The 26333-nt window shown below is 52.2% G+C and overlaps 2 protein-coding genes across 3 annotated transcripts in view; one reads left to right on the forward strand and one right to left on the reverse strand.

Moving 5' to 3' along the window:
* The window catches only part of BOP1 (BOP1 ribosomal biogenesis factor), a 56413-nt gene extending 40813 nt beyond the window's left edge, over positions 1–15600 (forward strand). Inside the window, 14 exon segments of the mRNA XM_061573323.1 lie at positions 2771–2925; positions 4312–4429; positions 4969–5070; positions 5830–6042; positions 6657–6818; positions 7080–7160; positions 8046–8115; positions 8600–8643; positions 8645–8733; positions 9545–9725; positions 10555–10843; positions 11592–11676; positions 12609–12716; positions 13258–15600. Coding sequence (XP_061429307.1) covers positions 2771–2925; positions 4312–4429; positions 4969–5070; positions 5830–6042; positions 6657–6818; positions 7080–7160; positions 8046–8115; positions 8600–8643; positions 8645–8733; positions 9545–9725; positions 10555–10843; positions 11592–11676; positions 12609–12716; positions 13258–13411 — 1851 coding nt within the window. The 3' untranslated portion in view covers positions 13412–15600.
* Positions 15601–18998: 3398 nt separating this feature from the next.
* SLC52A3 (solute carrier family 52 member 3) lies at positions 18999–25130 on the reverse strand. Of its 2 annotated transcripts, none has more exons than XM_061573363.1 (4): positions 23524–25130; positions 21418–21633; positions 21197–21320; positions 18999–19420 (listed from the first exon to the last, which is right to left on the reverse strand). In XM_061573363.1, the coding sequence occupies exons 1-4, from the start codon at positions 24384–24386 to the stop codon at positions 19202–19204; spliced, it is 1422 nt and encodes a 473-aa protein (XP_061429347.1). In that variant the 5' UTR covers positions 24387–25130; the 3' UTR covers positions 18999–19201. The 2 variants fall into 2 exon arrangements, with proteins under 2 accessions (XP_061429347.1, XP_061429346.1); XM_061573362.1 differs by having other exon boundaries at positions 21418–21648.
* Positions 25131–26333: the final 1203 nt, after the last annotated feature.

Below are 26333 nucleotides of genomic sequence, written 5' to 3' on the forward strand. Positions count from 1 at the left end.
GGAGTCCCCGCAGTGTAATGTGAAATCCCCGCTCCCTTCATGGTGCTCCCAGAGGTAGATGGCAACAGCGGACATTGACCACTGCACTGGACTGTAGTGATGAGTTCTCATGGGGACTAACTCTGTCTCGAGTTGTACTTCACTGCTGCCCGTAGGCATGGCCACATTCTCTCTCAACTTTGCGAGTTGGTGGTCCAAATGACTACGGCCAGACATTGATTTTGGGTGAGTGACCAGGATAAGGCTGAGAACGTTGTACCTGCCTTTCTGCAGACTTTTGTGTATTGTTAAATCTACCTCGATCGTAACAGTCACATGCTTCCTCCAGAAGCAACCGGTTGGTCAAGATTTGCAAACCTTTTGCCAATCCATGGCTATGGGAGGAAGCCAGAGAACCCAGAAGGGTCCCACACAGAATAGGGGGAGAACGTACAAACTCTACTCGCAAAAAGGTGCCCGTTTCAGGAATTGGTCCATGTGTCCCTTGCAAAAGAGGTGTTTAGCTTCAATGGATAATCACCTCGTTGTAAAAGTTGCTATTATTTTTACAAGTGGCTTCTAAGGCCCGAGTGTTTTTCCTCCGTCCTTACACCGGCAGCTCCCAAACTTTGATTCGCGACCCCAAATGGGATCATTTCATCAGTGTATGGGGCACGAGAAATCCAGTAAAATCCCGCTCATCTCATGCTCAAAAGTTTTGGTTGTATAAAGCAAATCGACAGTGTAGAGAGAGATGTCTCAGACATTTCTAACTTTCGCACTGTGTCTTTAGTTCAGGGTAAGCTCAAATCATCTCCCGGCGTGGCAGTGGAAACGATGGGGGCAGGCCCCCCATCCTGTCCAGCCGGCAGTGTGGTTACCCCACAGTGTGGTTACCCCACAGTGTGGTTACCCCACAGTGTGGTTACCCCACAGTGTGGTTACCCCACAGTCGATATCGGCGAGGTGAGGTAAAGCGTGAGTTCGCCCACCTCTTTCTCAGTGTCATTTATACACGTGGCAATCGGTGGGTTCGTGACCAAAACTGCAAGGGAATCGGTGACCGGTTCCTGACTTGCAGTGCCGGTTATCGGTGACCGGTTCAGCAGTTTAACAACCTGAGTTGATACAGATGCAAAGGTCGATGCAGTCAAGAAAGCTGTGAACCCACGCTCGGCAATGTCAGCATCGACCATGCGAGCCCTGTGCTGCGTCAGCGTGTCGGCGCGTGTCTCTGCGAGTGTGTGCTCTGGGCCTTCGTGGAGGAATACGAGCGCCGAGCGGAGGCGGGGAGGAGGGGCAGTGCATGACGAATGCGTTATGGATGTGTGGGCAGGTGCTGGCCCACCGGCCCAGCGCCGTAACATGATCTACCGTCGTTTGAGCCGTATGCCCTGTTAGCCAAGCCTATTAAGAAGGCCTTCATCATCAAAAGAGAAACATCTTCCATTTAGCCTCAGATGCTGTAAGGGCAAGGGATATAAGCAAGCTCCTCTAAAGGCTAACACAAGCGTCGTCGCTACCGAGAGTTGGCCATAACCAGCTGGGGGCCGTGTTGACTGCACGGCACGATGTGCTGACTGAGGAGACTCGGGAGGCGTGGGCCAGGTTTAGAAAGCAGTGCATCGGTTTGCACTAAGGGGCCATCCATTTAGTACGTACGCAAAAATCTGTCAAACTTGACCACTCCCCCACTCCCTGTACGCACGCGTACTTTTTACACCCCCCTCCCCCGACCTGCGTACGTACGCTTGACGCACCCCCTCCCCCCGAATCCTATAGAACGGCCGATATTTAATCCATGCAGAAACGATCAAGGATTAATAATATTAACGTGTTAAAGCAAACAGATAGTCCAACACCGGACTATTTAACTCATTTGAAGGCCAATGTAGACAAATTAAATTAGTATCGAGGCATCACCCCCCCCCCCCCCCCCCCCGTTTCCTATGCGAACATTGTCAGTATACCCCCCATATGCAAGGGAACGCATTTGGGTAAAGGCCCCCTCCCCCCTCCATGCGAATGTACTCAATGGATGGCCCCTAAATCAAATGTGGGAACCATTATATCAAAACAAGAATTATGTAAAACAATGAGGAGATGGTGAGGGAGAGGAAGGTATGATTGATATTCTCAGGCATTGAGGTTTTGTGCCTTTTGCGTGACTTCTGTCAGTGTTTAAAGCCTCATAATTCTTAACGCTTTTAAACCAACATATGTACAGTGCTGGGAAGACAAGTGGAGCCAATACTCAAAATGTTCCAACTCATTAAGTTATTTTCCAACTTGGCTGTTGAGAAGCATTCTTCTTAATACAATAATTTATACTTAAAAAGTGACTGGACTACATTTCTGTGATGGTTTTTGTTTACAACAGAGAGTCATTGGCTGGGCACCTTGAGTTGTGACCGAGGACGTAGGCAGTGCTGACTCTGCAGCGAGTAGTTGGGTCCGCTAGGGTTTTCGCCCTACATTTTAGTGCATTACCAGGTCACCACATAGAAAACAAACCGTAACACCGGTCAACGGGTTGCCGTACACACAGACTCGGCAATGAACGTGAAATCTTTATCTTTTAACTGAGAAGCTAAGGCAGCTGCCACAGAGGTCGTAGGTTCGATCTGATCTCCCGATGCGGCAGTTGAAACAATGCGGCAAGTTTCTTCAATCCCCCACTTTGTGCAGCCACCAAGTACGCAAGCGTTGCCTGCTGTGTTCCAGACTTTCACCGTAAAAGCTACACTCTGCATGTTACTGTGATTGCAATGTGTGTGTGCGCGCACTTCAGGACATACGGAACACTGTGGGAAACATCCCCCTGGAGTGGTACGAAGATTACCCTCACATTGGCTACGACCTGGACGGCAAGAAGATCATCAAACCCATCCGCTCGAAGGACGAGCTGGACGAGTTCCTCGACAAGATGGACAATCCTGATTACTGGTGAGCCAGCAAACTGCACACACGCGTACACACACACACACATACAAAGACAAAGATCCCCCGTATGGCCTGTAACAGACTGTGGGGGCAAGTGCTGTTAGCGAGCACTTATGAAGCCCGGCACTGTGGCACACGAGGGTGTGGGTGGCCGGCACCATGCTCGGCCACCTTTGTCTCGGTGCCGATGTTTACATAGTTCACTTTTCCACGTAGGAAATGTAATGCTCATGCCTCACAGTAAGAAGGACCCCTGGGTTCAATTCCTGACTCGGGCACCTTTCAGTTTCCTCCTACTTGTATAATAACACTCAAATAATTGATTGGCTGAAAACATCATAGAATGAAAACCCAATGCAGGACCCTCCTGAAAAAAAGTCTGGCCTCTCTGGATAAATAAGTATCTGATGATTCGTAAAAGTTACTGTGTGAGATCGCCGGAGTGCTGGGCTGCCACCGCTGAGATCCTGGATTCGAATCCAGCTCTGATAATTAAATATAAATTTGACTGGAGAGTGTACTGCTCCCTACTGCTTGGACACGAGTTCACTGGAAGGAATTTCAAAGGTAGCTCTGGGATATGCACTTGTGGCCCATTTGCACTGCTTTGAGAGATCCGAATACATTTTAAACTGGTGACCTGACCCCAATAGCACTGTTGAAACCAAATGAGCTTGATGCTATTAGAGCAATGGGCAGGAGACATCACGAGAAGGGATGATGGTGGGTGGTTAAACATGATAATGGAGTGGCAGCCAAAGCAGGGAAGCGCGGAGATGGAGTGATAAGATCGGCTCGTGATGAAAGATCTGGATGGATCATTGCATTGGGCTATCGTGAGGGATTGTGACTGTTTGTGGAGGCCTTCACCCAGCAGTGGATAGATGATGGCTTATGACACTACTGATGACATTAACAAATTTGCTTGTTAAGTTCAACATGCGTACAACCAAGACTACGGCTGTGAATGCTCCCAAGGCAGAATCCATGCGGCACCGTGTGCTCAGTCGGTGCATGCACAGTGTAGATGATGATTATTGATGACTATCATTAATAATCATCATCTACACTGTGCATGCACCGACTGAGCACACGGTGCCGCATGGAGTCTGCCTTGGGAGCATTCACAGCCGTAGTCTTGGTTGTACGCACGTTGAACTTCTTGCGCGCTGTACATTGTGGCTTGGCTCAGGCTTGAGCCACTCAATTGCTTCCAAAGACTTTACGAGCGGCTCCGGCTCGGCTCTATGGAAATCCTGAGTGCAGCCGGAGCAGGCTCACGCCAGCAGAGTGGAGCCTGAGCCGGGAATTAAGAATACGGGCGATGGCCTAAATAGAGACTCCTCCTCTCTGAGCCCTCTCTCCTCATCCCCTTGTTCCCCTCTCCAGGCGAACAGTCCGTGACAAGATGACCGGGACGGACGTGATCTTGACGGACGAGCAAGTGCAGCTGATCCATCGTCTGCAGCGAGGCCAGCTGGCCGATGTGAACTACGACCCTTATGAGGTGCTTGCTCGAGGAGTTCTGCAGGCTGGCAGTGCAGTGGTAACACTCATGTCTCACAGCAAGAGGGGCCTGGGTTCAATTCCCGACTCGGCTCCTTTCTGTGTGGAGTTTTTATGACCCGGTGTTCTGCATGAGTTTCCTCCAGGTTCTCCGCTTTCCTCCACTCACTAAATGACCTTGCAATGTGACCAGAATCGGTCAAAAATCCCAATTCTCAAAAATTGGTTGCAAATGTCTCAAATTGGCATTACACAGAGCAGCAACATTGCCCTCTACTGGCAGCAGACTAATGCCCGATTGCAGGCCTGCGGCTGAGTCACCTTTCCAATGTGTTGGTGAGATGCGAGTCGCTTGGAGCAAAGGAGGCCGCTCTGTGAAATGCACATTGCACGCGATTGTTTTTCCCTACGACATTTTGGCGGTACCAATAATTGTGGAGCGATGAGAGCGCCAACATTGCCCCTTGCCTCCCCTCCCACCCGAGCCCGGTTGCTGCTCGGCAAGCGGTGCGTGACGCCCTCTGTGCCTCCTGCTTGCAGCCCGCCGTGGACTTCTTCACGCACGAGAAAATGATCCACCCGGTGACGAACCGGCCCGCAGACAAGCGCAGCTTCATCCCTTCGCTCATCGAGAAGGAGAAGGTGAGTGGCCGCGTGATGAGCACCGCCACGGATATTTGTGACGCCGCTTGGGGATTTGCATTTCCTCGTAACACCGAGATGGGTGGCAGCGCGGTGGCGCAGCGGTGATGCTCGCACCTCACGGCGAGAAGTGCCCCAGGCTCGCCTGGTCTCTGTGGAGTTTGTGCGTCTCCCCCTGTTCTGCATCGTTTTCCTCTGGCTTCTCCTGTTTACTCCTAAATCTACACACACACAGTGGAACTAGTACTTAGCAAAACATCCCAACACTGAAGATTTACCAGCAAATGGCTCAATTGGGATCACACAGAGCAGCAACATCACCCCCTTATGCAAAATTTTGGCAGGAGCCTCCACATCGAGACTCTCATTGGTAAACAAGCGTAATAGTAGAATAATAAAACGAATCGTAACCCTGAGGAGGCGGCACCATTGAAGACGGCTGCTTCCGGCAGGGACCTCGTGCCGTGACGTCTCCTCACTGAGCCAGGGCCCCCTGCGTCTGGAATCGCGTTCCAAATTGAGCAGCCACCCAAGCTTCACGAGGAAGAGTAATCGTGTATCCGCAGGGATTATCTCAGCGCTTTCCTGCTTGGGCTTTGTCCAGATCCTGTGTGCGCTTTGAAGGGATCACATTCTCTCTCCTACTGCTGTCGGTGTTCTCTCTCTGTCCCATCATCTTTCATATTTTACGTAATTTTTTTTTCTGTAACGGGGTCAAGTGATTGATGACAAAGATGCCTCTGTGCCATGCGTGTGCAGGTGTCCAAGCTGGTGCACGCTATCAAGATGGGCTGGATCAAACCCCGGCGGCCGCGGGAACGGGGCCCGGTCTTCTTTGACCTTTGGGCCACCGAGGACCCGAACGCCGTGCTGGGCCGCCACTCCATGCACGTCCCGGCTCCAAAGATGCGCCTGCCCGGCCACGCCGAGTCCTACAACCCCCCGCCGGAGTACCTGCTCACCGAGGAGGAGGTGCCACCGCACCACGGAGTCGCATCTGTTTTTTGTTGTTGCTTTTTTACCCCAAGAAGTCTCCCTAGACTTTTTTGAGAAGGTCCTGCCAAGTTTTCTCAGTACGGGGCAGTGCTGCAGCTGTGTGTGATCCCATTGAGTAATTTGCAGGTAATTTGACAGCATTGGGATGTGGTTTTGGCCAATACTGTTTACACTTTTTTTTAGTTTTGGGAGGAAACTGGAGAATCTGGAGGAAGCCTATGCAGAACAGGGGGAGACCTACACACAGAAATGCACCCGAGTCAGGAATCAAACCCAGGCTCTTTGAACTGTGAGTTGCGAGTGTTACCACCGCCCACCCCTTGCCCAAATTACTGTATGCCTGCATCATAGTCCAAATTTGACAAATTGCAGGCCAGGTGCTCGTTAACCTTGCGCCATACACGGAGAACTGCCACCATGGGTGCCCTGTCCAGTGCGTTAAGATGACACGCGATGCAGGTCGCTCATCGCGTGTGAAGCGCCCTGAGACGCCCCGGTGCAAATTAAAAACTCAATCGCAATGTTGGGTGTGAGAAGCGCGTATTGTTACACTCGGTGCGTGCAGCGCGCTCACCCCCGTGTCCTGACAGAAACTGGCCTGGGAGCAGCAGGAGCCCGAGGAGCGGAAGCTGCCCTTCCTGCCGGCAAGCTACCCGAACCTGCGCACGGTGCCCGCCTACCCTCGCTTCATCCAGGAGCGCTTCGAGCGCTGTCTCGACCTCTACCTGTGCCCGCGGCAGCGGCGCCTGCGGGTGGGTGGCACCTTCCCGTGGGCGATTGTTGGCGCCAGTTTTGGCTGCCTTCCTGGTTGTTTGTGGTTTCCCGCGCCTCTGAATCGAACGTAAACTGCGTGCGGTGTTACAAATTGGTGTCATTTTTTAGGCCGGTGTAATACGAGTTCAATCAGCAGCTGCATGGCCTCTTGACCTGTGTGCTCACCGCTGCCTGTGTGTGCACGTGTATGTGCGTGTGTGCGTGTATGTTTGTGTGTGTGTGTATGTGTGTGTTTCCAGGTGAACGTTGACCCAGATGAGTTGATCCCGAAGTTGCCCAAGCCCAAGGACCTTCAGCCCTTCCCGACTGTGCAGTCCCTTGTAAGAGCCTCTCTCTACAGTCTTCGCCTCACCATTTGCTCTCTCTATGCCCTTGTCGCCAAACAACATTTGTGAGCCTAAGATCACTTCCAAACATGAGCTACTGCACCGCACCCTCCAATGGCTGCCTTCGTTCGGCTGCAGTGTTTTCTGTGCAAGTGAATGGGCCACAAGGGTGGTGCAGTGGTAACACTCGTGACAAACGGCGAGGAGAGTGCGTGTTAGATTCCCCCCTCGGGCACCTTTCTGTGTTGAGTTTGTACATTCTCCTATGGCTATGTGAGTGAGTCCGTGAATGAGTACATGTTAGTGAGTGTGTGGAGTTTGTATGTTAAGAACATTAAGCCTATAGGGCATGTTTGGAGTTTGTATGTTCTCTCCCTGTTGTGCATGGGTTTCCCCCGTTTTCTCAGATTTCCTCCCATAGCTGAAAAGAACATTCAATGCAAAACCAATCTTTGTAAGTTTGGCGTTTTTGCGTAGGAATCCGTCACTGGGTGTACGAACATTGGCGAACCACACTTAATTACTTAGTTTAACTTCAGGCGGAGGGCATTTGTAAAGGAAAGTAAGTGGGCTTGATTTATGGACGATGGGTGAGATTTGCGACTGAATGTCAGCCTAAGGAGTGAACATCCCTGAGTGGGCCACCACCACAGACGCAGAGCAATGAGATCAGCTCGTGTCCAAGAGCGAGATGGATTGTGGCATCGCATGACCATGAAGGATAGAGATTGAGTAGGGAGGCCTTCATCCAGCAGTGGATAGACAATACCCAAAATGGCGATGAGTATGTCATTTGAAGGTGGTATTATGCAGCATGTGTGTGGGCCGCTCTTGCATGCGCACGGACGTTTACCCTTGTTCTCACTTGTGACTTCACAGATTTACAAAGGTCATACGAACTTGGTGCGGTGCATCAGTACCGACCCCACTGGTCAATGGTTGGTATCGGGTAAGTGCTTTTGATAATTGAACAACGCAAGGCACGAGAACATGAACACACGTGTGCAGAAACATCTATTGTTAATATAGACCTGGACGTAGCGCGTTCGCCATCGGAGGTTTATGGTTTCGAGTTCAGCAAGCCGCCCTGTTATTACTGTGGTGTATGAATTGTAATATACGACGTGCCATCAGCTTCACAGTGGACGTTAAGCATCCTGTGACATCCATAAAAAAGCAGGCCAAATTTAAAAAAATGCGTGGAAATCACTCCTTTGGGATTACACACATCAATATCACAGTCGACCGTGAAAACTTGGCAGAGCAATGATAATAATATCGCCCAACCTGGGGGATTAGTCCCTCAGGTGGCCAACACATTTTGTGGCTTTTGTTGAGAGGTCATCGTGTCGTCTGTGTGCGATTAGCGTTGACTCCAGTACCCCAGAGAGACGACTGCTGTGCCTCCATCTTGGCTGTGCGTGGGAATGCAGGCTCGGACGACTGCAGTGTCCGCTTCTGGGAGGTGTGCACAGGCCCGTTGTGTCAAGGTGATGGAGGTGGAAGGAGCCGTGAAGAGCATCGCGTGGAACCCGAACCCTTCTCTCTGCCTCGTCGCCTTCACTGTGTACGTCCCCCATCGCCGGTGCCCACTGATCGTAACAACTCGGTTTTGCGTTCAGCCACGCAATAATCTGACTGAATTTGTTTTCAGAGCCCTCCACCACCTGACAAGAACGCGTTTAGCGACACTCCGATTTTGATTGTTTCATCTCACCGTGAGTTGAAGAACGGTCCTCACAAGCAAATGTAGCTGATAGATACCTTATTTCATCTTAATTGCGAAATTTTATTATTATAATTTACGTGGCCGTTTCAGGTGGTGGAGAGTTCTTAATTACAGATTTTGTCAGATCATTGTGGCCTAGAACCAGAATGTCGAATATTGACTGTGAAAGTCTACACGTTAAATCACAAACGATTGTCGACACGAACTGATCTCTCTGCTCCATCTCCAAAGCAATCGTCCTCTTGGCTTCTGTTCTGTCACCAGTCTTGTCAATCGGCCTTCATCCCTGCAAGTGATGTGCTCTGTCCAAGCCCACTCACGTCCCTCACCGCGCTGCTGCGCGAGTCTTAACCAAGACACTAAGAGTAGTTCAAGGCGTAGCGCGGTCACCAATTCCTCAAGTCAAACGCGCGCTGTACGTTAAACTAGGATATGAAGTGTAGTACAGTCACCAATGACTGCAAGATCTTGCTTACCGCCCTTGGCAGTCAATTTGTCTCCTAGTTGTGTTTGTTCTGTGATCTGTGCGTTCCTCTTTCTGCCTCTGAACGGAATTCCAAATTTCTTTACACAGGTACCTTATTTCGTACCAAATTCTGTTTTGCTCCTATGTTATTGATTTATTTTGATTGATTTTGTCTATCCTCAGCAACAATGTGGTGAAGATCGTGAACCCCATGCTGGGTGACAAACTCGTGTACGGAGCCACAGACCTGCTACTGTCTGGGTTCGAGTCCCCCGAGGAGGCACGCAAGCAGCCCACCGTGTGGGTGGCGGCCACGGCAGAGGAGCACGAGCGCGGCGTGCGCCTCCTCATCCAGCACCCCAAGGTGGCCGCCGCCTCCTCCACGAGCTCTAGGCGCCGCAGCTATCGCTCGCGCCTCGGCTCTGGCTAGGCCTCTAAAGTGACTCAGGCCGGAACCGCTTGGTTGCTTTCAAAAACTCAGGAACAGCTCGGACGTGGCTCGGCCATGACTCGGCCATGGCTCGGCTCTGGCTCGGCTGCATGGAAAGCCTGGGCGTGGCTGATGCCCCGCTATAAAAGAAGTTGATGCTCAGAGCTGCGGCTCAATGTGAGCACGGCTTTGCTCTGGCACAGGTTAGCAAGAGCCGAGCCGGTGCCAAGCCAGAAGTCAAGCCAAGGCCAAGCCACGACCGAGAGTATGGCCCTCGGGGTAGCCTCGCTCAACGGCATTACCACTCGGCGTGGGAGGGTGTGTGCGCGTGGTTGTACGCTGCAAGTGTCTGATATTGGCCAAATATCCCAATGTGAAAAGATTACTTGCAAATAACTCGATTGTTATGACGCATAGCAGCAACATCGCCCCCTACTGGAAGGTTAATGCCTGATTGAGGGCCAGATGGCTGAGTCTCAATGTACTCACAGGGACACTGGCCACATGGGGTGCACTTTACATATCATTGAGATGAGATGTGCTGTAAGTTTGCTTATTGTGTGTAAAGCTCTCTGAGATGCCCTGGCATGAGGGAAAATTATTATCATTCTTTGTGCCAATACCTGTCCCACACATAGGGGTTGTGTCATTGACACTGCACAGATGACTGGTGCCTTTGAGTGTTAAGCTGGTCTTGGCCAGGTCTTGCATCTCACCGCATCTCACTTGGTAATTTATCTTGTGTTCTCCCACGCACCCAAAGTCGGTCCGTCAGCTGTCGTGGCACGGCCGTGGTGACTACCTGGTGTCCGTCGTTCCGGACAACGGCTCGCAGCAAGTGATGTTGCACCAGGTGACGCGGCGCCGCTCGCAAAGCCCGTTTCGCCGCAGCAAGGGCCTGGTGCAGGCGGCGGTGTTCCACCCGCTGCGGCCCTTCCTGTTGGTGGCCACGCAGCGCTACGTGCGCGTTTACAACCTGGCGTCACAGACTCTCGCCAAGAAGCTCATGACCAACTGCAAGTGGGTGTCGAGCGTGGCCGTGCACCCGGGAGGTGAGTTCCACGTTTCACCACCTTCATTGAGTTGCATTTGCAGCAGGGAGCATTGTCGTAGTGCGAGAGACTGCTTATTTTGGGCGGCAGAGTGGCGTAGTGGCAACACTCGTGTCTCGCATTCAGAGGGGAGGGGGGGGTCTGGGTTCGATTTCTGCCTCGGGTGCCTTTATGTGAGGAGTTTGTATGTTCTCCCCCAGTCCTGCATGGATTTCCTCCGGATTCTCCGGTTTCCACCTCTAGCGAACGTCAACATATGATGTGATTGGTACTGGCCTAAACCATCCAAATGCTGAAGGGTAACTTCCAAAATTACTCAGCTGGAATTACCCACAGCAGCAATATCACCCCCTACTGTGACAACTGGTCGGGTCCTCCTCACGAGGAGCCTTGAGACTCTGGTTTTCTTGGGTAAACGATCATTTGTTCTTGAGCTAATTTGACACCAGGGCCCCAGCATTGTGTGGCTGCTGCAGGCTGCCAGAAAGATCTGTGGATGTCGATTTCTGACGGTGCGTCGTGCACCGGATGGTGTTGAAGAGCGCGAGGAAGACGCCAGTGTCTCCCTACTTAAACCACATTTTGGCAAGGGCAACCTAGTTCGCTGCTCGTATAGTGCTGTGTGTGGTGCTTAAAGAGCTGTGAACCCTATTTGTGCAATACTATGACTCTTTTGTGTGATGTGAGCCAACAGTCCCAGTCATCTAAGAAGTTTAATCTGAACTTTGTGTCTTTGTGTGCCTTTAAGGCGATAACGTGATCTGCGGCAGCTACGATCGCCGACTGGCCTGGTTTGACCTGGATCTCTCTACCAAGCCATACAAAGTTCTGAGGTTAGAAATGACTTGCACACTTCACACAATACATTAATGTGTTTCTTACATAATTAAACACACACTATGTAAATGCATTCTCCAGCATCCAAATTATCCTTATGGCAGTACCACGGGGTACCAAATAATACAAAATGGCCGAGGTAGTTAAATATTTTGTTTCTGAGACAATATTTTTCCAGGGGGTCTACTTCACTCCGCGACTGGGGTACCAATCAATCTGAAATCAGTGCTACTCCGCGATGTGAAACGCAGCGAGGACGATTGCGCCGAAACCCTGAACGCTCGTATGCACCATAGTGCATCGTGTACAGCTCGTCCAGATGAGTCGATTGACACATCGCCGACCATCAACAACCGAGAAATGACTGCATCACGGACATTATGCGAGAGCCAGGGTACTTCCATAAGGTTCACTTATGGGCAGTCCCCGCTGTTACGACACCATGCCTTCCTGGAAACTCCATCGTAAATCGGATTGTCATTAATCGGGGACCCTGTTTTCCCATAGCCATATTTAATAGAATTTAATAGGTAAAAATCCATAAAACCACTTGAGAATAACAAAAGCCAATTCATATTGGAAACCAGTCTGACTGTTCATGTGTTCAGAGTCATGTCAGAAAAGTCGTAGATCAAGTTTCTGCGTCGTAAATCGATCCATGGTGGCATTGCCGTACCTGTGCATCGTGGCACATTGGACTGTCGGAATCTGGAGACTGCCGGTCTTGTAAAATGACCTGCGCATTATCCAATTGGAACTGCATATAGCAAAATTTCCCCCTGTAAATATTAGGCAGGATCCTCCTGAAAAAGTTCTGAGACTCTGAGGCTTCTTGGATAAACAAGTGTAGTAGTAACAGTTTGCTTCTCAGAAATTGCCGTGGTGGTAACATCGTCCCTCTTTCCCTCGACACTACTGTGTTGTGCAGACACCACAAGAAGGCCGTGCGAGCCGTTTGCTTTCACAAGCGGTACCCATTGTTTGCTTCGGCCTCGGACGACGGCGGAGTCATCGTCTGCCACGGCATGGTTTACAAGTAAGTGTGGGCCCGTGGTCTGTGCTCAGCGCTATCATCCTGGTATCTTGGGTTCAATTCCCAGTCAGCACACCCACTTAGTATCTGAACTTATTCTAACCCCCACAACCGCCCTCTAGGTATAACTATACATTCAAAACATGGAAATTGTTCAGGCCTGTGGACTTGAAATACGATTCAGATCTGAAGGCCATGTCTGGATCAAGGCGCCCTGGTTATTACTGCAATTGTATTCATCATGAATTTCATGCCGTCTGCTTAACAGTGGACATTGAAGATTCCGTAATGTCATTCGGCAAGAGTAGCCCATTGTGTGTCAACATCATGGTCCAAACTTATATTAAAAAACATTTCTTGCAAATTACTCAATTTGGCGTACACGTGACATCACCCCGAGCTGTGAAGAATGCATCTGTGAATACTTTGTACCTTCGTTATTGCCTTGCCCTATAGGAATGGCACGGATATCAAGTGTGCTCATTAATTAGATTTATTATGTTATTGCTTTCCACTAATGTAAGCCGTGTTTTATTCTGTCCAGTGACTTGCTGCAGAACCCGCTGATTGTGCCAGTGAAGGTTCTCAAGGGGCACCAGGTAATGCGAGACCTTGGCGTTCTGGATGTCGTCTTTCATCCCAGCCAGCCGTGGGTCTTCTCAGCCGGCTCGGATGCCACGATCCGTCTCTGGTCCTAGACAACAACTGCGTTGCTAACCTACACCTCCCACATTGTTTTTCAATGTCAAGTTATTGAACTGAAATGTTGCATTGCTGAAAAGTGACCTGCAAATTACTCATGGGGCCATCCATTTAGTACGTACGCAAAAATCTGTCAAAACTTCACCTCTCCCCCCGTCCCTGTACGCACGCGTACTTTTTACACCCCCCCCCCACCTGTGTACATTCGCCTGACGCACCCCCCCCCCCCCGAATCATATAGAATGGCTGATATTTAATCCGTGCAGAAACGATCAAGGATTAATAATATTAACGTGTTTAAGCAAATCGCTAGTCCACTGCCGGACTATCTAACTCATTTGAAGGCCGATGTAGGCAAATTATTATCGAGGCTTCACCCCCCCCACCCCCGTTTCCTATGCGTACATTGTCAGTAGACCCCCCCCCCATACGCAAGTGTACGCATTTGGGTTAACCCCCCTCCCCCCTCCATGCGTGTATGCTCTAAATGGATGGCCCCTATTGGGATGACACGCAGTCGGAGCACCATCTACTGCGACAACTCAGCAGGACCCACCTGAAAAAAGTCTAGAGACGCGGTGAGGCTTTCCTGGATAATTAAGTGGAATAAAAAATGTTTAATAAACTACTTCATCCCCTTAAAGTAATGCTACAGTGGGTTTCAATGGATAACATTTAAATAAATAATTGATTACCCACTTTAAAAGGGTGTTAAAATGTCATGTGTGGTAAGAGTTTCTTATACTTCCTATCGACAGGCTGTATCATAAATCGTGTACATAGGTCATCTCCTGGAGACATGTGATACGCTACGCTAGTGGCGTGACGTGATGAGCTAATGGTTGCGTTGAACGTCTCTCCACCTGATGAACACCGACTAGAATACTACAATAAGAAACATTTTAGTCCAATTGTTGTTCATGTAGCAATAGTTAAATGCCTTTTTACCTTAAAAAATTTGGAATATGGGGGCTAATGCCAGCACACAAATGTTTCCTTGGACAAATGACACCACGAACAGAAGTTCACCAGTGCAAGATGGCTCATTTGACAGTGCATTCACCACTGTTCTTTACATTCCCAGTCAAACAGCTAAAACAGCCTCATCGTCTTCCTTTAGTTCTGATGTGCTCCTACGACATCTGTACATACCCACTTCCCAGTAACCTCCCAGAGGTAGATGGCAGTGGTGAACATTAATATTTCTATACTGAAGAGTCCTCGTGAAGGCGAAGCTGATCTACAGTTGTGTCCGTTTCACTGCTGTTGCCTGTTGTTGGGATGGGCCACATTTTCTCTCTGGGTCGGTCATTCTAAATGACCAAATGGCCACACATTTTTCAGTTATTCTGAGCTAGTGGTCTGGATAAGGCTGAGAGCTTGTGTGTCGTGCGTTGTACGGAGGCACACACTGGAGTTGGAGGCAACACGTTGATTTCAACACCCCCAACAGGGCTAACTACATAAACTGGTCCAGTATCTTAAGTGATAAGGTTAACTATGTGAGTCGCGGATTAACTGCACGAACGGGTCAGTCAGCGTCTGACCCACGATGCCGAGCGAAGACCCGGAGACGACGACGAGAGGCGGAACCCCGGGATGATTCCACTGACGAGCCACGAACGCTCTCCGAACTGCCCCTTGATGCTCCTGAGCGTGGCCTCGCTCCGCCTTCGGGCACGCCCCCGGCGAGACCTTTCCCGAAGGATCTCGACAGAGCGTCACGTGTCCCTCAAGCCCCCCTCGGGGCCCCCTCACTCCCCTGTCCTGGCCACGTGCCCACTCGGGTTCACCCAAACCCCCATGTCCTGAATTTCCCTCTATCAGGCCGCCACCAGGACTATGCCCCTTAGGGCCCGTTTGCCTACAGTGCTCACTCTGGCGCCAGGGAGAGGTTCCAGACGCACAGGAGCACTCTTGTGACAGTGCCTGGTGCTACCACCATGGTGACACCCTTACTACGTCACTACACATGCAATACTGCACACCTGTGCGTGTTTACTTTCATTTGTTTCCAGCCTGCATTAATCTGTCTTGTTGGAGTTTCTCATCATTTGCAGATTCTGGAAACCATTGAATGTGGTAACTGCAAGGCACATTTTTGCCAGACATGAATCTACACGAAGACACCAGTGTGGTTGTAAAAAAAATGGGTTAACATTTCATTTGATGTCAATAAACATGTCAAGCTTTCTCACATGGCATCTTCTTAATCGAAATTTTATCTGAGAGTGGTGCAGTGATAATACTCGTGTCTGCCAACAAAAGGGTCTGGGTTCGATTCCTGACTTGGGCACCTTTCTGTGTGGAGTTTTTATTTTCTGTCCTTAATGGATTTCATCTGGGTTTGGTTTCTTCCCATAGCTTAAAAAGCTAGGATTGGTCAAAAATCCCAATTCAAAAAAACATCTGGCTTTATAATTTCACGTCAGCTACCAGCCACTGGGTGCCCGCCAGAGGTGGGACAAAGTCATTGTTATGCAAGTCCAAGTCGAGTCTGAAGTCATCAAATTCATGACTTGAGTCTGACTCGAGTCCAAGTCACATGACTCGAGTCCACACCTCAGAGGTGGGACAAAGTCATTGTTATGCAAGTCCAAGTCGAGTCTGAAGTCATCAAATTCATGACTCGAGTCTGACTCGAGTCCAAGTCACATGACTCGAGTCCACACCTCTGGTGCCCGCCCTTCTCCCCGTCTCCATCATACCCGACGGGGAAGGCTGCAATGCAGGAAGGATGGGACAGACATAGATGGGGGAAGAAGTAATTCATGGACGGGGGTTGACAACCTGCGGCTCTTTAAGGATTGCTTCATGACGTTATTAAGGACCGTTTCGTATTCAAATTCATTACGGCTCCTGAAATATTTAGGTACATTTTTTACCGAATTCGAAAAAAATGGCTGATCTTGTTATTTTGGTTGTCAGCCCCAGTTCATGGAGTAGCGCAAAGTGTTAATCTTGAACGAGTGAGTAGTGCGGACCACTGCAGTCGCAGTGGTTGGAGCCATCGACAGGACATGTGCAACGGTGCACAATGGACAGATTAGAGCAGGTACACCGAGGATGCTCTGTCAGTGACCATCGACAGCTCCAGTTCATCATACAGAGGGGAAGCGGAAGAAATCTGGTGGGGGTAGGGACGCAAGATGAGGAAGGGTCTCTCCTCGTAGGACATTCCCCTTGCACTGAGGGGTGGGGGGCTGATGCGTGCTTGATGAAGAGGGCCCGTCTGCACCGGCAGCATGACTCGACAATGGCAACGGTGGATGTCGTTGGGGGAGGGGGGGGGGTGGCATTTCTGCACGTGGTCTGTCATCCAGCCCTCGCTGCTGCCCCCAGTGCTGGATGGCAGGTCACGTGGATCGTCGCACGAATGAGCGTTGAGGAGGTGCCATCACCTGGCTTGTCAGAAGGCAAGTAATTATGGTGGACTAATCTCAATCCTTTTCCATATGTAGGGGGACAGTGTTGGTCCGTCGTGCGTGTCGGTTTTATCTGGGTGCTCCAATTTCCTTCCACTTGAATAAACATGAATTGGCTGAAAAAAATCTTAAAAACAATTATTGCAGGACCCTAATGATAAAGATTCCCATGTGTTGGTGTGGCTTTCCGAGATAAATGCATTTCCTAACTTAAAAAAAAATAAGTCTCGTCCCGTGGGTGTCCCTGCTCCGTTAACGCGCAGAGCTCCGCTGCCCGCAGAGCGCCGCCCCCTGGCAGCACAAGGCTTCCTGGGAAGGCAGGACGAGGGGTCGATGTTCTACTTCGGTTCGAAGCGAGATCCACTCTGCCCGGAGTTTAGTTGACAAAGACACGAACAATAGAGAACACAATCTAAATGTTGACTTAACTTTCGTGGCTATAGGAATTAATATTTATTATATTTTTATTTTCTGTCTACGTGACTTAACCGAAAGAACCAAGAATATGAACACAATGTTAGTTGACCACCCCGATGCTATACAAGTTAAACAATAAGCATGTTATAGGGTGTTGGGGGGAGACTGACGTGGGGCGGATGGTTGTGGGCCCCGTGTCCGTCAACTCTGGAATGATTCAGTCAGAGTGCACAGTTCATACAAATGTAACTTACACGAAGGTGCAATCTCCGACACGCGGTACCTAGAAAACATGCCCGCGAATACTGTACTCGATTTATAACTAAACCAATCCTCCCACTCACATGACAATGCAGGGAATTGTCACGATTTGAGGTCGCAATGCCGACGTCTCGAAACGGAAAGGGATCACGTTGTCTCATGTTTCCCAGATCTTCGTGTTGAAATGTGGCTACTTGTCATTGCCCAGAATCTAAGATCACCTCGAGGTTGAGTTGCACGAATCATAAACAACAACTCATTACAGAGGCGGTGGTGGCTGCGCACGCAGCAGTCTGGAGGGAGTGAGGGTGAGTGGGTGGGTGGTGGATGACACCACAAGTCGCGAAGCTCGGCAACCCTGTGGACTCGAGCTGCTCCGTGTGCCCACAGGGGTCGAGAGTGGCCCCCCTCACCCCCCACTCCGGGTGCTCCGTCTCCTGCCACGGATCCACACGCGCCTCGAATCGGCCGACGGCGCCTCGCCGGCCGCCTGTATCGCTCCCCTCGCCTGGGGGCTGCACGAGCAGCGTCACAAGATCACTTCCATAGGCAGAGGTGTCTTGAAGATTACAACCATACACGATCCTACACGACCCTGCACAATCATACACGATCCTACACCATACACAATCCTACACAACCCTACACGGCCCTGCACAATCATACACGATCCTACACAACCCTACACGATCCTACACAACCCTACACGATCCTACACGATCCTACACAAGCCTACACGATCCTACACAACCCTACACGATCCTACACAAGCCTACACGATCCTACACAAGCCTACACAAGCCTACACGATCCTACACAAGCCTACACGATCCTACACAACCCTACACGATCCTACACAAGCCTACACGATCCTACACAACCCTACACGATCCTACACAAGCCTACACGATCCTACACAAGCCTACACAAGCCTACACGATCCTACACAAGCCTACACGATCCTACACAACCCTACACGATCCTACACAAGCCTACACGATCCTACACAAGCCTACACAAGCCTACACGATCCTACACAAGCCTACACAAGCCTACACGATCCTACACAAGCCTGCACGATCCCAACAATGATCTCTGAATAAGAATGTGCACCACCGGTAAACGCCGGGCAGCACAGTGAATGTTTATTTTCGGAATGTTCCACGCATCGCAAATGTGAATTTTAAAAAAACATTAAAAAAAGTAAACTCGTTTGTTTAAAGTCTGGTAGTATGTGGGATAGGTGAGGAAGTGGCAGAGGGTGAGGAGGTGAGGTGAGCGGGGTGGGTGAGAAGGTGAGGAGGTGAGGTGGGTGAGGTGGGTGAGCGAGGTGAGCGGGGTGGGTGAGGAGGTGAGGAGGTGGGTGAGGTGGGTGAGCGGAGTGGGTGAGGAGGTGAGGTGAGCGGGGTGGGTGAGAAGGTGAGGAGGTGAGGTGGGTGAGCGAGGTGAGCGGGGTGGGTGAGGAGGTGAGGTGAGCGGGGTGGGTGAGGAGGTGAGGAGGTGGGTGAGGTGGGTGAGGAGGTGAGGTGGATGAGGTGGGGAGCGGGGTGGGTGAGCGAGGTGAGCGGGGTGGGTGAGGTGGGTGAGCGAGGTGAGCGGGGTGGGTGAGGAGGTGAGGTGAGCGGGGTGGGTGAGGTGGGTGGGTGAGGAGGTGAGGAGGTGAGCGAGGTGGGTGACGAGTGGTCAGGCCCCGCCGCACGGCGCCCCCCCGCAGGGCTCCCCGGCCGTGAAGACGCCGTAGACGTTGACGAGGGGGAACATGGCGAGGGCGCCCACGGCCGAGCCGAGCTGCTCCACGGCGCCGCAGAAGAGCAGCGCCGAGTGCCCCTGGTCGCGCAGCACCACCCCCACCATGACCTTCACGTAGGAGAGCGCGCCCGTGAACAGCACCCAGGCCAACACCTGGGGGGGAGGGGGGGGTGGAGAGGGGGGGGGAGAGGGGGGGGGAGAGGGGGGGGGGATGGGGGGGGAGAGGGGGGGGGATGGGGGGGGAGAGGGGGGGGTGGAGAGGGGGGGGGAGAGGGGGGGGGAGAGGGGGGGGGGGATGGGGGGGGAGAGGGGGGGGGATGGGGGGGGAGAGGGGGGGGTGGAGAGGGGGGGGGGAGAGGGGGGGGGATGGGGGGGGGAGAGGGGGGGATGGGGGGGGAGAGGGGGGGGGGATGGGGGGGGAGAGGGGGGGGTGGAGAGGGGGGGGGATGGGGGGGGGGAGAGGGGGGGGGGGAGAGGGGGGGGGATGGGGGGGAGAGGGGGGGGAGAGGGGGGGGGATGGGGGGGGAGAGGGGGTGGAGAGGGGGGGGATGGGGGGGAGAGGGGGGGGATGGGGGGGGGAGAGGGGGGGGGAGAGGGGGGGGATGGGGGGGGAGAGGGGGGGGTGGAGAGGGGGGGGAGAGGGGGGGGGGAGAGGGGGGGGGATGGGGGTGGAGAGGGGGGGAGAGGGGGGGGGATGGGGGGGGGAGAGGGGGGGGGAGAGGGGGGGGGATGGGGGGGGGAGAGGGGGGGGGAGAGGGGGGGGATGGGGGGGGAGAGGGGGGGGTGGAGAGGGGGGGGAGAGGGGGGGGATGGGGGGGGGAGAGGGGGGGGGAGAGGGGGGGGGATGGGGGTGGAGAGGGGGGGGAGAGGGGGGGATGGGGGGGGGAGAGGGGGGGGGAGAGGGGGGGGGATGGGGGGGGAGAGGGGGGGGGGAGAGGGGGGGGATGGGGGGGGAGAGGGGGGGGTGGAGAGGGGGGGAGAGGGGGGGGATGGGGGGGGAGAGGGGGGGGGAGAGGGGGGGGGGGTGGGGGGGGAGAGGGGGGGGGTGGAGAGGGGGGGGCAGCACGCGAGGTGCCGAGGCGCGAGTTCAACCCCCGCCCCGCCGGGTGGCGCGGCGTTACTTTACTACACGTTACATTGTTACACGTTACATTACTACACGTTACGTTACTGCACGTTACATTACTACAAGTTACATTGTTACGCGTTACATTGTTACACGTTACATTAGTACACGTCAATGTATTGTTACGCGTTACAGTAACAGTAAGGACATGACCTCTGTAGACTGTGGCTGTACTTTTACTGCTGAATCGAGTCAGTCACAAACTCCGCGTCCTGCGGCGTCGTTTGCGTCGTTTTCCATCGCGAGTCGCCAGGAATCGTGACGATCGCCACTCGATTACTTCGGAAAAGCGTCGCTGAATCTCGGCGCTGTTCTGTCCCCGCGGGGCGCTGCCGACGTTTCGCAGCAGCAGGAGGCGTCGCTGCTGCTGCCGCCGCTGTGTGCGCGGAGCCACTGGCAGGTACTCACTCGGAATCGGAATGTTTGGTCACCACCGGTTACAGTTCATGATTATTTTAGCCGAGGGATTGTGTGTCCATCAGGCTACATGCTGTGTTCTGCAGGGGATATGGGAGCGCTCCGTATTTCAAGGGGAGACTTCACCTTAGGTTTGTTTTTCACGTGAACACAAAAGTATCCAATCAGCCACGTGGGCTCAAACGTGCATTGGTCCATTCCCTCGCCGATCAGGTTGGGAGTAGAGGTTGGAGGTCAAATGTCGAACAAGTTCCTCCGCCATCCACGTGAAATGACCCCGACTGTGATATGTAATCCCGAGTGATGGCGACGGTGCGAGTGATGGCGAGTGTGAGGGGGAGACGGCGGAGCAGGGAGACTTGTGGGTTGATGTCAGTGGCCCTTACTATGAGGATGGTGCCCGCGTCTGTGCCGAGCAGCAGAGGACACGGACTCATGACGGCCATGGCCAGGATGTAAGCACCAAAGACAGAGCCCAGCAGGGTCAGCATGGACAGGACCAGCTGTGACCTGCACACAATGAGAGCCACGCATTCATCACCAACATCACCATTCACGAGGTGCCGTGAATGTGGAGCGAGTGCCAAGGTGCTGACATGAGACCGACCGGCTGGGCTTGAAGACGGCGACGAAGCAGGCGATGGGGTTGGCCAGGGCGGCCAGCGTGGCGCTCAGGTGGTAGGCCGTGTTGCCGTAGGGCAGGCACGAGTAGGACTGCACGGAGGGCAGCACCCCGTTGGTCAGCCCGTTGGCCCAGGCCAGGATGAGGAAGATGGCGACGAACTCGAGACGAGAGAGCGAGCGACTGGAGCTCGCGTCCGTCCTGCCAACGCACAACCTGGCGGCGTCACTCGGCCGTTTCACTCGACTGGCCGAGACCTCGTGCCTCGTGTGTGCCCTCTCAGCGGACACAACTGTACCCCCGACTCCTTCTCGTTATCGTCAGACTCTTTTCCGCGGGCCACTTATCTGCAATCCCTATTTTCGATCGATTTGAAAAACACCCAATTATTCACGGGTAATTATTCCTATTATGCGTGTATTGCACAGATAAGGAGTTACATTCATCCAATTATCCATGTTTAGCTGCAGGTAAAGATCACACAGAAGTGTCCGGCTGCAAGACCCAAACTCATTGCACCGTGTGCTCACATGAGTAAGGGGAGTGAACTGGAAATGGTCTAAAATGTATCCTGTTGTTGACATTTATTCACCGATAACCGTGGGGATAACAGTTGTTTTCGTGAATAGGTGAGAATAATATAATCTGCCAGTAGCGGGGACCCCCTGTTGTGCTCGATTTCTGACAGATGGCAGCAGTGCCTCACCGAGGGTAGCTCTCCAATTTACAACACCACACCTCAGCAGTGTTGACTTGGTGCTTATGAAGAGTAAAACAACACTTTGAACTCATGTACCATCACAGGGTAGGTGACAGGTTGGAGCAGTGCGAGCACTCGTGCCTCAGAGCAAGACGTTCCTAGGTTCGATTCTCAACTAGGTTTGTGCCTTTATGTGCCGAGTTTGTATGTGTTCCCCTTGTTCTGCAGGAAATTCCTCTGGAGTTTCTGGTTTCTTCCCATGGCTTAAACAACATGCAATGTAAATGGTTATTGGCCACACATCCTCATGCTGAAAATTCACCTGCAATTTATTCAATTGGGATTACGCACAGCAGCAACGTTGCCCCTACTGTGAAAACTCGACAGGACCCTCCGGTAAAAGACAACACATTCGGTAATAACACTGTGGCCTTAAAATAAACATTATAGACTTCATCGCACATGATAAATACATGATATGAAGAGTGGTCATTGTCAAAAATGTTGACTAATATATATTTTATTTTAAGGCCATTTATTGACGAATGTGCTAAGTTTGTTAATTGTACACATGCTGAACTTCTTTAACACCGTACGTGGCCAACCATGCTAATCGTAGGTGCTTATCTAACTGTGCTGATTGTGTTTGCGCACCACTGCCAATGCAGCGGCATCACCAAATAATGTATTTAATCCTGCAAATGTTGAGACGCAGTGAGGCCTTGCTGGATAAACAAGCGTAATGATGACATACAAATATTGACATATGCTCTGCACCGGCTCCACTTTTGACAACCCACTCGTAGAAAGAAATGGCACTCACTGCAGGGCAAGGTTCTGCCAGAGTACATGACAAAGGTCAAAGTGCAAATGTAACAAGACTGACTCCCAGCTCAGACTTGCTGACCTATAACATCTGTATACAGTAATCTCTTTGGAAACGACTTTTGAAGATAAAGAACGTGTGATGCTATTTATGGATGAATGACTGAAATTTTTTTATCATAAGGTGGGAACCTGTTAATATGTAATCTCTCGCTTAAAGGATGCTTGTTTTGAGGGTTAGGATTTTCGAATGAAGGTTTTGAGCGCTTGTAAATCACCTTGCGCCCCCAGGCTAGGTTTTAATGTGGCAGCGCTCACATCAGTTATATTCCACCGGCCACAGCGATCACAGATGCTCTATGCCAAAGGTCATCACAAGAGGAGCTACATCGGTTCAATCCAGAATTGCATTCACATTTTTGGCAGGAAATGTGGATCAATTTGGATGATGGGACACAAAACAGCCTTCTTGTGTAATTGCAATAAATGATCAGATCACGCTGAATCTGTTTTTCGTAATTTATATCAAAGCTCTCGGAATCTGCCACAGGGACCGACCGACTTACCCCACGTACTCCGCGATGGACGGCGAATCAAGAACGTCGAAGGTGTGCGTCGCCTCCAGCGCGCTCGGCTCCAGGCTCGCGCCGTTGGACTCCCGCTGAGATGGTTCTCTGGGGCCTGCGGCGGTTACCTCGCCGTGCCTTAGGCTGCCCAGCTTCTGGAGTCCCTCGTGTGAGTACTCGCGCCGAGCCAGCGGGAGGTGGTTGAGCATCACGAAGGCGGCCATGGAGGCAGCCATCATGCCGCACAAAATGAGGAAGAAGACCCGCGGAGAGAAGTTGGCTGCCCGGTACTCCGTCTGCACCTCGTAAATCGAGGTTCCGTTGTCGCCCGCCGTTCCGTTGGCGTCGGCGATGGAAACGTTGACGCAGGTCGAGAAGCCGGCGCCCTGCCCGAGGGCCACGAGGCCCGGCAGCAGACCGCTGAGGCCCTCGCCCACATAGTAGGACGTCATGTAGCCCGGCTGCAGGCGCATCATGAAAGGCAGGAAGGTGACGGAGCTGGTGCAGTCGACGAGGCTCAGGAAGAAGGTGAGCGCCAGCAGCGCCGTGCTCCGATCCGCGCCGGCGATCACCGTTGTGCGGTCCCAGAGGAACGCCAACAGGAGGCAAGCTACGGCACCTAACGCCAAAATTGCGTAGATGAGGGGTACCTCGTCCAGGCAGCCCGGCCGGAAGCGGTGTGCGAGCGTGATGGCGAGTGGGCCCACGTTGGCGAGCTGGATGAGCACCGTGAGGTAGGAGGGCAGGTACCATCCCTCAGGGATCTGCGGCACGATGACGGGCAGCTCCACCCACATCCCGTTGATGGCGACCCACGACGCCACACCAAAGACGCACGTGAGAGCATGCACAGGCCAGGCCATGGCACTTGTACGGTTACGACGAGCTTGGGGAGAACGTTGGATGAAATGGTCATATGGATAAACTAGGGAAAATGCTTTTACTTGGCGAGAGATGAACTCGGTAAGGGGATGAATGTGGCAGTAGAGGCAGGTGAAGTTAGAAAAATGTGGACTAACCTGACCATGAGATGAGAGACTGAGAGGCAGACAAGATGATGAAGGGAGGCCCAGGGTCACAGACGAGACTGTCGCAGGCAACCGCTCCCGGCCAGGCCCTCAAGACACTCCTCCTGGAGGGAAGGCACCCTTCGCTGTAAAGGCGGGTATCACATGCCTTGGTTCTCGCCATGGACAAAGCGCTTCTTAGTTGCAGCACTCGACCAGTCTGGTCACATGCCTCCTCGCTGCGGCCACGGTGATCCTGTGGCCATGCTGCCTGCCACGATTGTGCGCAGTCGGTGCCAAACACGATCTTTCGCAAGCGACTGGCGAAGGGAACGCCCCTGGAGCCATCGTCTGACTAAAGGTACACCTCACTTTGTTGGCACAAGTCGCCTCTAGTTAATGTTTATGGTAATTGATAGAATGATATGCCGCACTCTGCGTGTAGATTGTTAGCTGCGTGCGTGTGTGCATGCGGCTATACGTGCGTGCACGCACGTACATGCGTGCGCAGTATAGGTGCTCGCTAACAGCATTTACCCGAACAGGCTGTTACAGGTTATATGGAGAAACTTTGTGTGCGAGATAAGAGTGAGAGAGTAGTGGTCATAAAATCATTTCATGACCCTGGTGAATTAAAACTTGGCCACCCACAATTTTAACACCATCCCCAATGGGGGAGACAAAAGTGGACGGACTTCCTCCCGTCTCCCACCTGCGCCTGGCAATCATTGCGCTGGGGCTTTATAGAGGTGCTCGCTGACCGGGTTTGTTTGGCTGTCTGTGCATTCTGCAGAATAATCACCGTGGCCCGCAGGAGTTGCAAAAGCGCACGAGCTGTCTCCTGAAGCCCTCTCGCATTACGCGCCAGAGTAGCATCGACCCACCGCACTCGGTAGTCAGCCTCCTGGCAGTGACCTGCGCCGGATTCAGATAGCAAATCGCTACCTCTTGGTATGCATGACCAAAAATATCATCTGCATCATTGGGTTCAAAAAGCACGCCGTCCCCTAGCATAGACATACTGTATGTGAGCTCACAGGCGCACACACAGCCACAACACACAGAAGCCCTTCTTCAAACTCAGTCATTTGACTGGGGAATGTGAAGTATTCACTAATCTTGTTCAGCTGAATAATGTTCTTATTAGGGGCAGCACACTCATGCGCCACAGCATGCATATCATTGGCCTTAACTTGACCGTGTGAGAGTATCCTACAACACTTACACAGTCTCTCATTCCAGGGATACCCAGAGTTGCATTGAAACTTCAAGTGATTACTCTGTGTCGTCGAGCTGTAGAAAACTTCCGAGTTCACATTCTTGGGTTTTTTAACGTCTTGTAGGTGACCTGCCGAGTCAACAACTTCCGCACTTAAGTAGCTGATTTATCCGAGGAAACTGCCCAAATAAAAACTCAACCTTCACTGATGTCTCCATGCATTGACATGGACATCAGTCCCCAATTCAACTCTACGCTGCTGGGTATTTGTCATGTGCACAACCTATGTTTGTGTGCTGCCAATCAGGGTGATGAACACTTGTTATTCAGGGTCAAAGGACACTGCTCTATGGGTCACGCACATCACTAATCATTTTACCAGCGCCCACACCCCAGCCGTCTGCTCGCACGCCAAACCTCACGATCCGAGCTCCCCGCGAGCCCTGTTACGTGCGGCCGCGATCGCACCCCCGGCGCGATTACAGCGCAGCAGCTTCACATCGACAGCTTCACATCGACAGCGTGCACACACGACCAGGACGCGCTCCGTCTCTAGGACTCATCCCAATATCAAGGCTCGATAT

Source organism: Lethenteron reissneri, chromosome 52 (assembly GCF_015708825.2).
Source record: "Lethenteron reissneri isolate LAM-NWPU_2019-01 chromosome 52, ASM1570882v1, whole genome shotgun sequence".
Taxonomy (NCBI): domain Eukaryota; kingdom Metazoa; phylum Chordata; class Hyperoartia; order Petromyzontiformes; family Petromyzontidae; genus Lethenteron; species Lethenteron reissneri.